The following is a 17,944-nucleotide window of genomic DNA, read 5'->3' as shown; positions in this document are numbered from 1 at the left end:
GACACACATGTATAATTAAATTTTTGTAAAATTCCACGTAATATTGAGTAATTAATAAAACAAAACATAAAATAAAAAAAATAGATTTTTTAAAAAACAACATACAATCATCTTCTCCACCACTATCATCTTCTTCATCATATTTACTCAATCCTCTTCACCTTCAACAAAAAACACACAAAGAACAACAACAGACAAACTAAAGTTCCAGCAAATCATCATCTTCACCACCACCATAATCATCTTCACATATCTATTTCATCCCTTTCAACTTTAACAAGAAAAAACTACAAAAGACAAACTAAAGTTCCGGCAAAGGAACCCAGTAAATTCAACAACAACAACAACAACAAAACTATGAAATTGAGGCTAAAATATCAAATCTTAAACTCAAACCTTTGCTCATCTCACCTAATCTAAAACCCAAATTGAAACCCCAATCTACTAGATTGAAACACCCAATCAACTCCCAAATCCCAAATCGAAATTTTTTGTATCAAATCTGATTTCATTCTTTTTCTATCTTTGTTTCTTCTTAATCTTATGGTTTTGGAGATTGTAATTTTCTTGATTTGGGTTTAAATTTATAAGTTTTAGTTTGAATTTGTTTGTTGGATTTTATTTCTTTTGGGTTGAGAGATTTTTGTAATTTTTTCCTTGAATTGCTGTTCTTTGCGGAAATTTCTTTTGTTGAGAAAGGGGATAGTGAGATTTTGAAGTAGATGAATGTTTGAAGGTTGTATTTTTAGTTTCCAGATTTTCCTTTAACATCATGTGCATCTCATAAACCATTTAAAAATTATAAATAATTTAAATATTTTTAATTAAGTGTTTGTGGCGCCTACATCTACAAAATAGGATGACTATGCGTCCACGTGTGCATTTCTGTTAGCCACGTGGACATTACAAACGGAGTTAGTCAATAAATTGACGGAAAGGACCAAATAATGCTAACGGTGGAAACGTAAAAGACCAAATTGATACGTTTTAAACATAAGGGACCAAATTGAAACCTAAAATAAACGTAAGGGACTAAATGTGTAGTTAAGCCTTTTTTGAATATCAACTAAAAATGATACCAATATAACAATATTTAATGCCTAAAAAAACTCCAATAAGAATATTTTCAAAGAAGAAAACCGATGTAAAAGAAAGAAAGAATAGAATATAGTATAGTACATGTTAAGTTCATAAAAATATTGTCTACACCTAGATGAGATGCCAACTTGGAAGTTGGAGTAAAATCCCAATTTAAGAAGCTTGTATTCCTTATTTGAGTGAATTGGTTTGTGAAGTAATATTGTTAGTCAAACTTTTGTTTTTCACGTTTTTAAACTTATTTAATTTGTGGAGTATATTTTTTCTGGTTACACACGTTTTTAAACTTTATAAAGTGTTATACTTTATTTTCTTTTTTATAAATAAGATGTTATAGTGTCAAAAAAAAGAAGTTGTTATAATGTTTGTAAGACATAATTACTCTACCTTTTATCTTCAAAGCCCTCTATTCTACTCCAAAGTCTCAAACAAAGCATTGTTTAATTACTTCTTGATAATGATAGTTACAAAGGATAAAGACTTTTGAGTTAAACAAATAAAAATAAAAGAAAAAGGTAATATGATTGCTTTATGCAGGGAAAATATATATGAACCTTAAATGAATGGGGATAGTTTTAATAACTATTATTGATTATTGATGATGTTTGTAGATGGAATTAAGGTACAAAGATAGAGGTTTTAAGGCGATGTAAACGGGTCTTTGTCCAATACTACATTTGAAGACGTGTGTCTTGTTAATCATTAGTTGGCAAAATTTGAAGCTTACGAGGCACAAAATTTGGATTAATTAATAAAACCATATCCTAGTGTAATTTTAAAGTTCAATTGGTTAAGACATCGTGAGCTTAACACAATTGGTTAAGACATTATGTCACTTGTCAACTTAGTCTCTGGTCATGTCATCGTGCCACTCGTCCAACTAATGTTTACTTAGAATGTCACATGTTCCAAAAATTGTTACATCAATTTTTTTTTGTAAAGTTATCGACCAATTTTAATGGTTGGGACTAGATTGACGTACTAACAGATTGCAGAGTCAGAAACTATTTTATTCTTCTTTTGTCAGAGATCAAATTGACAACGTGTTACATATTGCGGGACTAAGATGACTGTTTCCCATTAATTTTGTATAGTTAGTTTGTTTATTTGTAAATCAATGTAAGTTGTAACCTAACGATGCAATTTTAGTTTATTCAATGTAATAAATATAAAAAATATTTTGCTGTGTTAATTAATATTCTAGAAATTAATACGGGATGTTAGAAGATTAATGAAAAATCCATCCAGTTGTGTTGTGGCTTAACCAAAGTTTATGTGATCGCAATTTAGTTTCCATTTTATAAGCTAGCCTATAGTTTGAAGAGATTTTAGTAGAGATGGTATTTTCATATCACTAGATTGTTCTAAATTCTAATGTTTGCATTTATGTACTTCCTCCGTCACAAAAAAAAAATGATTTGTTTTTTACTTTGTGTACTATTTATAGGGTCATGCTAATATGTGCTCTAAAGGCACAGGAGCTTAACATGAAAGTTTTGTATTGAAAAAAAAAAAGATCCTGACTTTGTAAAAGTTGAATGCACAACTTTTGAGACTAATTTTCTATATGAAGTACCTTAAAATTGTCTTTAGGGCACGTGTTAGCTTTTTCTTGTAAGATATTAACGATTAAAGTTATACATTTGCAAACGTGACGATAGCCAACTAGATCATTTATTTTGGGGCAGAGGGAGTGTATATATATAAATATTTTTGAATATTTTATTTTATTATTTTTGGCAAGCAACTTGGTGTGGTGTTTCCCTTAAAAAAAAAAAACTTGGTGTGGTGTTTAGTTACTATATATTTTTTTATAAAAAAAAATTATGTTGTCACGAATCAATTGTGCCTAAACTCACAGTTTCTAAAAAATAAATAAGAATTTTATGTTTGAAATTGGTTGCTGCTAGATCAAATAATAAAGACACACTATGCAGGGTATGAAATCCCAATAGGTGATACGATACCATACGATATGCACCGATATGCATAATATATAAACATAACTAAAATCGATAATGATGAAAAATTAACACATTCAAATTACTCAAATTGAGCAAACAAGTGACAATTACATATCAAGGGGGGTGAGATGGGTAGCTCAACTGATTAAGCTAGTTGAGCTAAGGGTTTAGGAGTTGGAGGTTCAGGGTTCAAATTCTGGTAAGGAGAAAAACTAACATAACAATATACTAAAAATTTGCTTATAAAAAAAATGTACTACCCAAAAAAGACATAGCTGGTATGGTAACATCATACTCTAACATTCAATACTTAAGAGGAAACACAAATTGTATCAGTTTCCTTTCCTATATTTTCATTATCAAAGAGCATTAATTGTCCGATACTTTTTTGATACACGTATCGGAGAAGTATCCGACACGTATCGATTATATTTCTTTTAAAAAAATAATATTAATTACTGATACTTCTCCGATACGTGTATCGGAAAGTATTGGACAAGTATCGATATCGAGTACGTATCAGACACGATACTTCACTATTTTTGAAGTATCGAGACTTTACGTCAAATAAGACAGCCAATAATACTCATAATCTATAATAAAATTTTATTTATAATCTGCCAATTGTGGGACTAGGTCTAATCATGTGTCTGGTGATGCAAAAATTGATTTACATAAATATTCGTAGATATTATTTGAAGAGAGCTTTAAGATTTTACTTTTTCTTGAATTAGAGAATAATAAAACATGGATTTTTTTTTGCTTAAATGATAAATCTAATTTCAAATTTAATATTTATCTATGTTTTAAATTTAAAGACTATATCCTTCTTTCCCCAAATCCAAACGTTTCAGTGACAATGTCAACATTTGGCGCTGGTGCTGTGAGGAGTTGTGCGGCCCTCCGCATCACCCTCGTCCGGATCTATAACGTCCGGTTAGATTTGGTTCAATCGGCACCACCACCATGGCGGGTGGTGGTTGTCGGTTTGCTTTGAGTACTCTTCTCTTTCGGTGGTCAAAGTCTTGTAGCCTACGATTCTAGAACAAAGATTTTGGATTTTGTTTCGTCCCCGATTGGAAGTTGTGCTTTTTCTCATGTCGCCGGATTGTGCGGAGGTGGAAGGTTGGTGGCGATGGTTGTTTATAAAACTAGTTCAACATGGGTTTCTATCTTGTTTGGTATGTTCACCGGTGGCTCTGCTATTGCACTGCCTTGAACATACCAAACAACCTTTGTTTTCATTTTTATAAGCCTTGTCAATTGTCTTACTAACTCTCCATCAAAACCCTACTTAAATTTGGTACTTTTTTTTTAAAGCCCTAAATTTGGTACCTTTAGAAAAACTGAATTCATCGCAACATTAAAATCATAATTAAAACATAAACACGATTCGGATTCTAACTTTATGATATATATTGTCACAAATGATATGTGAAAATGATCAATAATAGAATGTAGTTTTCAGATTTAAATATTTGATTATTTGGATAAAAATAAATACGAAAAATGAAAACAAAGATTGAACATTATCGTAATCTTTACCCTTGGCAATAAATGTCCTAATAGATTTTATCCATAAAGTTGACATTTTTGGAAGTGATAATGTATCACTTTTTTACTGCTCTAGTTTGGTGTGGTGTGGTGTGGTGTGGAGGGCTGGCTTCGAGGGAGTGTAAGGTGTCCTATGGCGTCGAGCCTTCATTTTGTAGGGGTCTCAAAAATAATTTATATGGTAGTATAGTAGGTCTCATAAAAAATGATTCAAAAAAATGAATAAAAAAAGAAAAAGAAAATTTTGTCTCAAAGATAAACAGAAACGCGTGTAGCTTCTATCTTTTTCCTCCCACTCTTACAAGCAAGTTTTTTTTAAGGGGTCAAACTTTAATATTCAAAACCAGGTTTCTAAATTGTCAGGACGGCCCCTGGGGTGTGTCTCATTATTTCTTTATAGTTTTATTTGTCTGTTTGTTTTTCTATCTTATCTTAGAGATTATTAGGCTCTGATGGAGTGTATATTTTGTACCTCTTTATTGTTCCGAATTTTATTTTATACTATTTTTCATTTTTATATTTATATATAATATATTTTCTTTCAAAAATAATTATCACTTTTTGATTGGTTTAGTGCACTATGCTGTGGCCTTTGAACAATGTCCACATTAATATATTTTTTCCTAAAGCAATGAAATTGATGTGTAAAAAGTTAAACTTTTATACAACTTCCAGTATCCTTTCCACATATACTATTGGAGTTACAACAAGAGATAATAGGCTCATGTAATCTTACAAGCACTTAAAAAGGTTTCTTAAAAATTGCAAACAACATATTATCTTACAATAAAATGATAATTGTAATCCAAAAAAATAAATGATAATTGAAAAAAATTACATACAACAAGCATTTGATGAAAAGCTTGCTTGTTTTGTTTTCAGGAATACACTAGTAATATTTTATATAAATTAATTTTTTTTTGGTAAGTAATAAAATTTAATGAAAAGATATTCAAATGTATTTGGACCGAATAGAAAACAAAATACATTTGACTTTTAAATTACTACATTTAAAGAGCGTTTTCTTCTTTGACCAAACATTTCAAGTAAATGAATAATGAAGCGCTATAAATTGAGGGAAGACCCTCTCCTCCCAACTTAAAAAAAAATCACATCTTTTCCTCTTCATACTCTTAAACCTGTCAGTATGAACATCGATAAGCTGCGTGAATGGGCGAATGGTAACAACACAGTCACAAAGACATGCAACCATTCGCCATCATCATCTGCTACCAAAAAATTTGGTAGTCATGCTGCTGGAATCAGGAAAGCAATGCAGATTTTAGAATCTCAGTTTGCTCTTTCTGATAATCCAGATCTCTTTGGAGGCTCATCATCACATCCACAAGAGCCTATCAATGCTATTGCTACAAATGGTGATGAGTTTGGTGAAGGTGACAACAACAATAGGAAGAAGAAGAGCCCAAAAAAAAATGATGATGGAAGTATCCACAGCATTCCATGTCAAAAATATGGACCGTACACATGTCCATTTTGCAACAAGAAAGTAACAACTTCACAATTGTTTGCTAGTCATGTGAAGTGGAATCACCACAAGGATGGGAAAAAAAAGAAATGAAATTCAGATCACATGAAACTAACAACTTCACAAAAGTTTGCTAGTCATGTTGAATTTGCAATGTTTATTTTAATTATGTCTTTAGGTCAATTTTAATTATGTCCTTCAATTTTATGTCTAATTAGTCTTATTTGGTGTTTGTACCAATTTCGTTTACCAACATCAATTACAAAGTTAATCAATCCTTTGATTTTTCTTGTTCTATGTTAATTTTGAATTATATTCCTATCATTAAAATTTAATATATGTGAACTTGTATATCATGTTGAGTTGATATATGATTCACCTCACAACAATTGACTTCCATTAGATAGTATCATAGCTTTATCGATCGAGACACACCCAAATATTAGAGAAAATTAGATTTGGCTAAGATTTTATCGCAAGAACTAGTATATATAATATCAGTGTTTACACAATAGAATGGTGTGACGGCGCAGCCAAATGTAACTTTTTTCTTTTGCAACTTCTCTCTTGCCCTGTACACTGAAATTAGGGTTTAAGGGTCCCTTTATATAGGCATCCACATCGGATGGGCCAATCCTACTTGAATAAAGACTGCCTAAAGAAATAAGACTACATATTCCCTTTTGGATAGTACCAAGAAATAAGATACATATTTCATCTAATATAAGGACTAATTTGTCAAATTTCATACAGTTTATGATCAAAATTGAAGATGGAGTCATATATTTGAGAATTGAGACTAAATTGATTGTTTTGTGCCAATTAATCTATTTTACACAAAAGTTTTGCATTTTTTGAAGTGGTAATGTACTAATGTATCACTTTTTGATTGGTTTAGTGCACTCTAATGTGTCCGGTGAACAATGTACACATTAATCTTTTTTTTTTCTTCCTAAAGCAATGAAATTGATGATTAAAAAGTTAAACTTTTATACAACTTCCAGTATCCTTCTCTCACTGTGCACCCCTCTTTCTTCCTAAAGCAATGAAATTGATGACGAAGAGAAACCATCGATTGTTCAAAGGCTCAACGGACATGTCGCATCTTATGTTTGTATGTATAAATCCCTTTGTTAGAATTAAATTTGATTCATAAACCCTAGAGTCGATCATGTTAATCATTAAGAAATAAAACATAATCATAAGTGGAAGCGTACTTGAGTTTGTCATAGCTAATGCATTGAAGTTCACCAGGTATGTGATCTTCCAACTGTCGAATTCCTTATGGGCTCCTTGAATCTCCTCTGATGGGGATGAAGAGAAAACCTGATGAGCGCCGATTTTACGTTGTATCTACAGTTGGGGACCATAACCCTTATAAATAACCTTAGGGTTATTTCTTAGTTTTCAATATTCTAATTTGGCCCCTCATCAAATTATATATTGACTTATGATATCTACACAATAAATTACATTTCATGATATTTATGCTTTTAGCCATAGACTTATTATTAATTATTAATTAGACTACTGATGCTTTGGTTAATTACATAATGACCCTAACACATGTAATATTATTATCGTGACCCAAAAATCTTAACAATGTTGGACAAGATCAAACTTTTCTCTTTTAGGTGGTTGAAGACGACAAATATTACGTTAGCTTCGAACTACCATAACTTTGAACAATTGATGGATTTAACGTTCCCGCAAGCGTGTGAGGAGTGTATTAACTACAATTGGTGTACAGGAACAATCGTAAATGTTACCTTTCGTCTACATGAGAGGTCTCCGTGAAAAGTGGATTTGGGCTGGATCTATATAGTTTGGGCCACGTGTATTGGACCTTGGCCCAGTCCGGAACACTATTATACTATTATATTTAATCATATATGGTAGTAGGCTCATTATAAAACCACAGCCATAAGGCACTGGAAAAATCATGCAAAAACTATTCTAATTTTCTTTCTTTTCAATTCATCACATTGCAAGAGCAAGACCATGGCTGGGAAGAAGGTGAAAGTTGCCTTTATCTGTAATATTTCAGCAAGGAAGGAATGCTATAGGAAAAGAAAGAAGGGTATCATAAAAAAGATGAGAGAAATCAAAATTCTTTGCGATATTCCAGCATGTGCTATAATTTCAAATCCTTTTAATTCTAATAACACAGAGGTGTGGCCAGATCTAGAGGAAGCCAAGCAAGTGATTGAGAGGTATCAGAATTTATCGCAGATCGATAAGACGAAAAATGTGAACCAAGAGAGCTTTGTCTTGCAGAGGCTTACTAAAGCCAGGGAGAAGCTTGAAAAGCAAAGACAAGAGATTCGTGACAAGGAGATGACCATTCGTATGATTCAATACATGAAAAACAAAAATTTGCCTGATGATGTTTCTGTTTCAGATTTGAAACACTTTCAAAAGCTAATTGAGGAGAATCTCAAAGATATTGATAACAAGTTGAATGGATCCAATTAATGTTTGTCTTTTATGTTTTATTTTAAATCAAAATTTTAATTGTTGTTCGAAGATGCATTGCCTTTGTTGTTTGAATAAATTTTATTATAAGCTTTATCTTTCTTATTCTCTGTCAAAGCCTTTCTTACTTCTGATCGTAAATTATATTATTCTTATTCAAGTGTTGAATGTTATGATAAAATATACAAAATGTTATGAGAAAGATAAATATAAAACATAAAAAACAAAACAAAGATTGAATAGTGATGTAATTTTAACCATTGATGGACAATAGGGATTCTATCAATGAAGGTCAGAAAAGGCTAACACACATTAATTCTTCATGCATCCACAAGTAGAAAGTAACGGTTTATTTTTAATAAGTCAACATTTTACTTTAAATACTTTTGGTCAAAGAACTTTGAAATTAATTAAAATCAACGCAATTAATTTTTAAGGTTTTCATTTTTCAATGCTTGGTCAAACAATTTAATAAAATGTCCATATTTACTAACCAAAAAAATATTACTCTCTCCGGCCACAAATATAAACAAAAATTCATTTTTTTAGATTCCTTTAATAACTGATGTATCTGGTCTGTATTATAGTTCAAATACATTAGTTATTCAATGAATATATTAAAAAACAGTGTCTGCAGTACAAAATGTGTCGAGGTAGACTACGAAGGTTTACAATGAGTCAGAGAAAGAGAACCATAAATAAATTATACAATGCCCAAACAAAGCAAAAGACTAGACCGCCAGCTATGATAGTTTGAACCTAAAGTAATACTCGTCGGCTTCAACCATATATAGGAAAAAAACATGATCTTATCCAACAATTGATAAGAAGTGCTTGTTGAGCCTCTGAACAATCTATGATTTCTTTCAAGAGTTGATATGCTCCACACGGACAGTGTAGCTTTTATTAGGGGCATGACTTCCACTGCTACCTATCTAAAAACTGAGCATGCAAGGAGGGATTAAGAAGTAATGTCTGACACTTACCCAAAATCTTCTCCTCTCACACCCCCAACTGCCTCCGCCACTCCCAAGCATCTCCATCCTCCCCCACCCTAGTGAAAACATTTCAGCCACCGTACTCAATTTAGTCTCCGCCAAGTCAAGCAGGCGCTCAACCGCTCACACAAAGGAGTCTCATCCACCCAAGGATTGGTCCAGAAAAAGGTATTCGACCGGTCCCCCACCTTTTTCGAAACATGCTCCCCAAACCACCTACCCCCTACCTCACCACCACCCTCCCTAATGCGCGCTATCTCCCTCTACTACGATGACCCTCTTCGACCACCATCTCGCAGTCTACCCCTCTCCACCCTGTAACGTGCAGCCAACACTCTAAACCACAACCCCTCCACCTTGTTAATCCTTTATTGTGTACGATAAATGCATATCGGTAAACATCTATTTCGGATCGCAAAATATGCAAGAGTATTGTGTCATTATAGTTGTGAATGTCTCGAAATTACAAATACGTCTTTAATTGTCTCTTTAGTTGGTCATTTCGGTCCCAAAATTACAAACAAAGAAATATTTGTGGATTGTTTATAATTTTAATATATTAAGAAACGCCTCACAATGAGACAGTTGGGGACGAGTTTGCAATTTTAATATATTAAAAAATTATAATGATAGTGTTTCACATTTCAAAATTAGACTAAATTAGACGTTTGGTTCTTAAGTTAATTTTAGATTTGTTTAAATTCCTTAAATTGGAAATGTTATACAATTCGGTCCATTGATTACTTTTTGTTTTTTCTTAAATTTCATTGTGGTCCTTTAAATTATGAATGAGTAATGTACCAAAAAAAAAATTATGAATGAGTTGGACACTTATGTAAACTTTGTTATACTTAAGAGATCAAAATATCTAATATTAGTAAGTTAATTGGCTAAAATGAAATGAAAAAAAAAAAGCAAAAATTGAAATTAAAATTAATTTAAGGGACTATAAATATAATTTAGCCTAAGAGTTTTGGGATTAAATAAGTTTTTAGTCCCTATAAATACCTCAAATTTTATTTTTAGTCTCTATAAAAAAAATTCAACAAGTTTTAGTCTTCTAAATATTTTCTATCATAATTTTTTGTCCCTATTTTTAAGTTAAACCTTATGTTCTTTAGCAAGATATGACAAGGGATCGAGTCTAATCGTAGTGGTGAATATTATGTTAGTTATATGAAGGTTCTGATGAACAACGTCCAAGATAATTTGTTATTCGCAAAGGAATGCGGTATCGTCTCACAACACTATCTCGAGCTCGTTTACTAATACTATGAATGATGTTGTTGAAAGGTGACATTTATAGACATGGTAAGAAGTATGATATGCCCATTCTAACTTACCATAACCACTCTAGAGAGAAGCACTTAAAATTGCAGCATATATTCTTAATGGGGTTCCAACTATAGCAACTACAAAAATTTCTTACAAATATTGTTGGGTAGACAAAAATGGCTAGTCTAAAGCATTTGCAAGTTTTAGTCGAACTTCAGGACCATAAATTGTTATTTTATTGGATTTAAAGATCTAGGGGTACAAGTTTTACATTTCCCATGACTAAGTCGATTTTTGAATAAAAAAATGCGTGATTTTTTTTTAAGGAAGTCGAGTTTACAGGAAGATATCGTTAGAGAATTTGTTTTGAAGAGGAATATGTTGATATTCCAATAGGTGCCATTGACATTGCTCAAGATAATCTCCTTGACCTGGTCTTAAAACACAACAAATCAAGACAATGTTGAACTCCTCATACAAAAAGTTGTTCAAGAAGAACAAACTCTTACAACTCAAAAACTTATGTCATTATAGAGATCACAAGAGAAAAGTGTAGTGTAATACCAACTTACTATATTGTATTGTATCTCTTCAGGAACCTGAGGTTACCTTTGGAATGATGGGTGATGAACTAATTATCAACCATCAAGTCATAAAAAGTTCAAATTCTCAAAGGTAGATCGATGCCATGAATGAAGTGATTAAATCCGTAAAGGATAATGATGTTTGGAATATTTTCTCATTGCTATAAGGTGTGAAACTCGAAAATTAGATTTTGGTATTAAATTTGTTGCTTTTACAATTTTGTCATTTAAGATAGAGAATGAGCTAATGTTTTTTAGCGTATTTATTAGAGATTGTAGAAAAAGATGCACTATGTTGGCAAAGCAATGTCATTTTTCTGTTTGCCATAAGCCATATGCCTCATTGTAAATTAGAATATCTAATTGAAGTGTTGGACGCTACGTTAAAGTTCTCCCTTATGATTATGAAGGATTAATTGGGATGCCCATACCTCATATTCAAGCACCTTAAGTTTGAAATTTCCATCAAATGCTCATTATCCTTGGCTATAAGGATAAAAATAAATATAAGATATGAAAAATGAAAACGAAGATTGAATAGTATATTAATTTTTACCCTTGGCTATAAGGAGAAAAAAAATCCAATAAAATTTGGCTATAAATGTTCTAACGGCTATAATCTCTGTCGGGGAATATGTGTGACAGTGTGAGCGTGGGGCACATTGGTGGGTTCTTCCTTTCCAATCAAATTTTCTCCATATACATGAGTCAAAAACGAACATTTAACCTCATACTTGGGGACCAAAACTCTTATCACTTAGACCAATTGTTGGTAATAAAGTTCACATTTGTTTTCCGAACAAAACTAATAAAATGTGCATAATTAAAATTAGGGATGTCAACGGGGCAGAAAATGAGCACAAAATATTTTACCACACAATTCCCCACCATTTAAAATGATCTCCATCCAAGTCCTTATTTCCCACCTCGGAGAGTATTCTTCCTCCATCCACATCCCTGCAGAATACAACGGTTCCCGCGAGGATCCATCAACATTGAAAAAAAAAACAAATGAAATTTTATTATTTTCAATAAAACTAGTTGTAAAAAAAAAAAGTTTAATCATAAAGCATTATTGTGTGTCTTATAAGTCGTGACAATAATAAACATCACATAAAAATAAATTTACGCACACATTGTGTGAAAATATAAGTAACTATAACATATAAAGGTAATTTAGTTGAAGTGCTCGGGGACGGAGTCTCCGCGGGATGGAGGATAAAATCTCATCCCCATCCCCAAACCTCCTTCGGGGGGGGGGGGAGGTTTCGAACCCTCAAACAGGACAATCCCCACGAGGATCGCCAGTTACATACTGATTAAAATATATTACAGTAATAGATATTTTTTTTAACATAACACAGCACAAGGCACACAAGTTATGTGCACACAAGAAATGCTAGGAAATAGTATGATGTAATTGTTCTAGTGGTGCTCATGTTTGTTTTGTGTGGATTGAGTAGCGATTGTACTTCATATTTTAGGCAGATCCAGTACTAGTACTTCAAGAAATGCTGGGAAATAGTATGAGACTATGATGCAATTGTTCTGGTAGTGCTCTTGACTCTTGTTTGTTGTTTGAGTATGTTTGTACTTCAAGAAATCTAGTACTATTTGTACTTTATTTCATACTTTTTAATAAAATTCTTTCTGCTATAAAAAAGATATACTAGGAAGTAAGAGACAGATTTCATATAATTTGAGGACTAAAATTTGTCAAATTTCATATAGTTTATGAACTAAATAAATAAATGGAGTGAAACTTTAGAGACTAAATTGATGGTTTTGTGCCAATTTATTAAACAAAAGTTTTGCATTTTGAAGTGATAATGTATCACTTTTTGATTGGTTTAGTGCACTCTTCTGTGGGCTGTGAACAATGTACAGTTTTAATCTTTTTTTCCTAAAGTAATGAAATTGATGAGTAAAAAGTTAAAACTTTTATACAACTTTCAGTATCCTTCCCACATATACTATTGGAGTTACAACAAGAGACTTGAAAGTACATAAAGATAACAGACTCATGAAAAGCTTGCTTGTTTTCTTACAAGCACTAAAAGGGATCTTAAAAATTACAAACAACAGCGTTATCTTACAAGATAAGAAAATGATGACTGATAAAAACCACATACAACAAATATGCATTTCATGAAAAGCTTGCTTGTTTTCAGGAATCATTCAGCTACCTTCATACCAGAGAGATAAACTTTACTCTGAATCACACTTCCCCCAATCCAAAATCCAGGCATAACCATCAATCCAACTTTCGGCTTTTCATCATTTTCATCCATTATCAGATTCTTGACCACGCTTTCCATGTATACATCGGAGAACTCGCTCCCTCCTTTAACCTGAAATACCTTGACATTTGGCTCGAAAGAATAAGCCAATTTGTGTAAAAGCCAAATTGACTTTGCTAGTTTTAGAAAAGCCTGGTAAAACGGAGTCCTTGGATGTCCTCCACCCATCACATGATTTCGCTGATCTAGATTCCCAAAGAACGACGCTTCCATCTTTTGATGAACTATCACTAGGTATTTGCTCTGGCAAAATTTCCCAAAAATGGAATCTGGATTTTGTCCAAGCATGTCCAAAGGATCTATCTCCCTTAAAGCAAGAAATTGGTGGAAGAAACTCTCTTTATTGACTACAATATCGTCTGATTCGACAGAGAAGCTTTCTTGCTCGAAGCCACCAAACATTCTTTGGCAAATGTAAGACTCAAATGCATATTTCTTATGAGCTCTCTTCGCATAAACAACATTTGGTTCAATTGAGTTGGCAGCAGCATCAAGGTCCCACCCAGCTGCTTTCATCATGTTGATCAAAGGTTTAGAAAAATCATGAATTGCTTTCGCAGCTGCTTCCACAGAAGAGGTAAAGAGATCTGGAGTTAGATCAATCGGGAAAAATCCATTTCCATCTTCTGATTCTTTAGTCGACAAACCTCTAAGCTTCAGATTTTTTTCTAATTTTGCTCGCTTCTGACTAGCCTCCTCAATCTGCTTTTCAAGTTGATGGATCTCTAAATCTTTATTCTGAATTTCAGACTGAAATTTCTTAACCATGACCTCATACGTTTTCAGGAGGCTCTGTTGTTCTTGAATTTCTGCAGCTAACCGTGAGTCTTGGGGAGAAACACAAACTGGCTTTGGGTTGTTTTCCCTGTAGAAATGCTTGAGTTCAGATAGATTTTTCAGCTCACTAATAACAAGTTTATCAGCAGTGTGGATTTTATCGGGATCATAGGGAGTATGAGCAGATTGCAGCTGAATATAAGCTGATTTCAGAGAAGAGATATTTGTGAAAATTTTAGAAACTAGGGTTTCGACAGCTTCTGGATTTTGATTCATGGCTTCTTCCATGGGTTGAGGGTGGACCTTCTGACTGTTGCTCTCACGCAATTGGGTCTCTTTGGCTCCAGCTGGTAGCATAGCTAACGCCAAAAGAGAGACAGATGAACAAGCTTTCTGTCAACAGAATCAAAATTAACACAGAACCTGCATGCTTTCAAAGAGGTTTAATCAAGGTGGTGTTCAATGCAAAAGAAAACATTGAGAATGTGTGTGTGCAAACAAGCAGACGGGAGTGAATGATGCATGTGTGAAACACATTCGACTAATAAAAAATGTCACCTAAAAGCAATGTGCCATTAAATACTTGTATCATTTCAGATACTGTTTCATGCAGGGTGGATTTTAAGTAGTGTTTTTGGGACTTTCTCAGGAAAAAAACTCATCCAAACATGTTCAACAGCCTTAGAGATATTAATTTATAATAGAAGGAAAAATGGGGTCACTTTAATTTGAGGAAAGAGAGATAATATCATACAAATGTCCATCAACACAAAAGAGAGATAATCACTAAAGCAAATGATCATGATACTCTTAATAAAGTATACAAATTACAATATAACTAATTATTATAGAAATAATATGTAAACAAGCAACTACCGGCAACCGATCTGTCCGTAATGAGCTCAAACTTATCAATTGAAGCCTTTTCTATTGTGTTTGATACCATATTGGTACATTAGAGGTTTCTCCAAGACACTTTCTTTATTAGAAGAATATCCAATGTCTCTCTTCTGAAGTTTCTTAGACCTAAACCATTCTATAATTACAAGTCTAAAATTATTTGATTCTCACTCCATGTATAACCATTTAGCATGTCCAAAAACTAGAGATTCTAATTGCTCTTAATCTTACAGTTTAACCATCTAGAAAGCCAGAAATGTTAACTATGGGAATATAATATACTGGAAAAATATAAGTTCCCCGATTCATTATAATCATACAACAAGGGTAATAGCATGGTCATTTGATCCACAAAGCGGGTTCACAGAATCCATTGCCAACAACATGAAGAATATATTTCTAACTGGTACTACTAATTGACAAGCGACAACTAATAATCTATTAGACTCATACTTGTCCATGTCCCCTCCTTACATCTACTCACTTCAAATTTACTACGAACTGGCCCAAAACAAAGCTATCTATATCCAGAAATCTTGGAAGTAACACCAAAACCAAGGAAGTCCTCATGGTCTAGTCTTGAATCCGATGTCTCAAAATTTCACTAATTCCGTTATGATACTACTATACAAATGAAAATAAAATCAATTTTTTTTCTTTCAAAAGGCAGACATTAGTAATTAGTTGTTAGGTTAGTAATTTCTCCTTCACCGGGGTTCTAACCCAAGTCCACCAACTCCTTTAACCCTCAGTTCAAACCAGTTAAGCTACACAACCCCCCAATGAAATTAAATTGAATACTACTATAACACAGTGATTTGTTTGAATTCAAAAATAGCAAGGCATCACAAGCAAAATTTTAGTTTGAAATCCTAAGCCAAACATCATGAAGCTTATGTTAGAAAAAAAAAAGTTAATTAATCAACAAATCCCATTATTGCTTATTATCTTTCAAAAAAATCAATACTTCATAAAAAAAAAAAAACATTGATTTAGTAACAAATGAATCTGTGGAAATGAGATTTCTACCTATAAAGACTACATTTTTCAGCAATAGAATGAATTGAGCATGTATAATAATATTAATACCCTTAAGCTAACATATTTGGGGGAAAACAAAGAGGAAACAATCAACACTAATTCAACTTCAAAATTAAACAGAGATGTAAATAATGATCTGAATATGATGTTAAAAACCAGACCCAAATATTATGATGATGAGAATATGAAACCCTAAATTGAAATTGAAATGAAAATTAGGGAAAGTACATTTTGGAGAAGAGGACATGTGGTCGTGTAAGAAAGAAACAACAACGTTAACGAATCGAAGGGAAACGAGGTTAGATCTGAGATATGTGATGATACCTTATTGTTGAAATTGGAAGGAAGAGTGAAAATGGAAGTTGTCTTCTCAGGTTCAGTAAAGTTAAAGCTTCGTTTTGTAAGTAACAGTGACAACCTCCAACGGAAAAAACCCTATTCCTATTCATGTGTTTAAGTAACAACTTAAAAACTTAATCATTTCTATTATTGTTTAAAGATTCCTTTTTTATTTTATTAAATTAAATAACTTATATATTTGATCAAGAGGAACCACCATTTTGATTATCAAAAGTGTCACTCGCTGTCATAGTAGTCTCTGAATTATCAAAAAATAGTTTTAAGCTATGTAGCATGGCTCTTTTTTCATGGAGGCGGCTACCAATCAGGCTATTGATTCGACCCTTAATGTGAAAGATGTCTTAACGATTGAAAGGAAATGGAATCTTGATTTTTTGAAAAATACTTTGCCTCTTAACATTGTGAATCAAGTAGTCGCACTCCCAGAACCAAGAGATACAGATGGTCCAGATGTAGTAGGATGGAGAGGCACCAATACTCATCATTTTACGATTCTGAGTGCCTATGAGTTGCAACGAGGAAATATACCCCAAATGGAAGGCGACTGGAAAATGATATGGAATTGGAAGGGCCCTCATAGAATCCAAACCTTCATGTGGTTAGCAGCACATGATCGCCTTCTAACCAATTACCGGAGGAGCAAATGGAATGTGGGAATATCACCAATTTGCCATAGTTGTGGAAACGGAGAAGAAACTACCATCCACACATTAAGGGATTGCGCATACGCTACTCGAATCTGGATCAAGTTAGTAGCTTCCAATCATATTACTAACTTTTTTTCTTTCAATTGCAGGGATTGGTGCTTCAAGAATCTCAACAACGAGGATTATGGAGTGCAAAAAGAAGGGTGAAAGACTATTTTCATGGTGGCGTGTTGGCACATGTGGACTTGGCGCAACAAAGCCATCTTTGATGAAGATTTTCGACAACCTGCAGACCCTATTCAGGTGATCCTCAAGATGGCGAAGGATATCGATGGGTACGAGCATCATCATTTTACTAGAGGTCGACACTGATTGGAAACCATATTCATTCGTTGAAAATGTCCCAATGAAGGCTGGATCAAACTTAATTGCGATGGAGCTCATAAGAAATCTATGGATCTTGCTGGTTGTGGTGGCTTACTGCG

The 17,944-nt window shown here is 33.0% G+C and overlaps 2 protein-coding genes across 7 annotated transcripts; one reads left to right on the top strand and one right to left on the bottom strand.

Annotated features, from left to right (window-relative positions):
• Positions 1-8,103: 8,103 nt before the first annotated feature.
• On the top strand, positions 8,104-8,577 carry LOC123922075 (agamous-like MADS-box protein AGL80). Its single transcript, XM_045974817.1, has one exon. It carries the CDS (start codon positions 8,104-8,106, stop codon positions 8,575-8,577), a length of 474 nt encoding a protein of 157 aa, XP_045830773.1.
• Positions 8,578-13,355: 4,778 nt separating this feature from the next.
• LOC123920246 (protein GRAVITROPIC IN THE LIGHT 1) lies at positions 13,356-16,959 on the bottom strand. 6 transcript variants are annotated; one of them, XM_045972463.1, is made up of 2 exons: positions 16,777-16,959; positions 13,356-14,934 (listed from the first exon to the last, which is right to left on the bottom strand). In XM_045972463.1, the coding sequence occupies exon 2, from the start codon at positions 14,866-14,868 to the stop codon at positions 13,609-13,611; it is 1,260 nt and encodes a 419-aa protein (XP_045828419.1). In that variant the 5' UTR covers positions 14,869-14,934; positions 16,777-16,959; the 3' UTR covers positions 13,356-13,608. The 6 variants fall into 6 exon arrangements, with proteins under 6 accessions (XP_045828419.1, XP_045828420.1, XP_045828424.1 ...); XM_045972464.1 differs by having other exon boundaries at positions 13,356-14,941; positions 16,777-16,910; XM_045972468.1 differs by having other exon boundaries at positions 13,356-14,904; positions 16,777-16,909.
• Positions 16,960-17,944: the final 985 nt, after the last annotated feature.

The sequence above is a fragment of the Trifolium pratense genome, linkage group LG4 (genome assembly GCF_020283565.1).
Source record: "Trifolium pratense cultivar HEN17-A07 linkage group LG4, ARS_RC_1.1, whole genome shotgun sequence".
Classification (NCBI taxonomy): domain Eukaryota; kingdom Viridiplantae; phylum Streptophyta; class Magnoliopsida; order Fabales; family Fabaceae; genus Trifolium; species Trifolium pratense.
The sequence above is the reverse complement of the archived record's forward strand: the minus strand, read 5'-3'. Positions and strand labels throughout refer to the sequence as shown.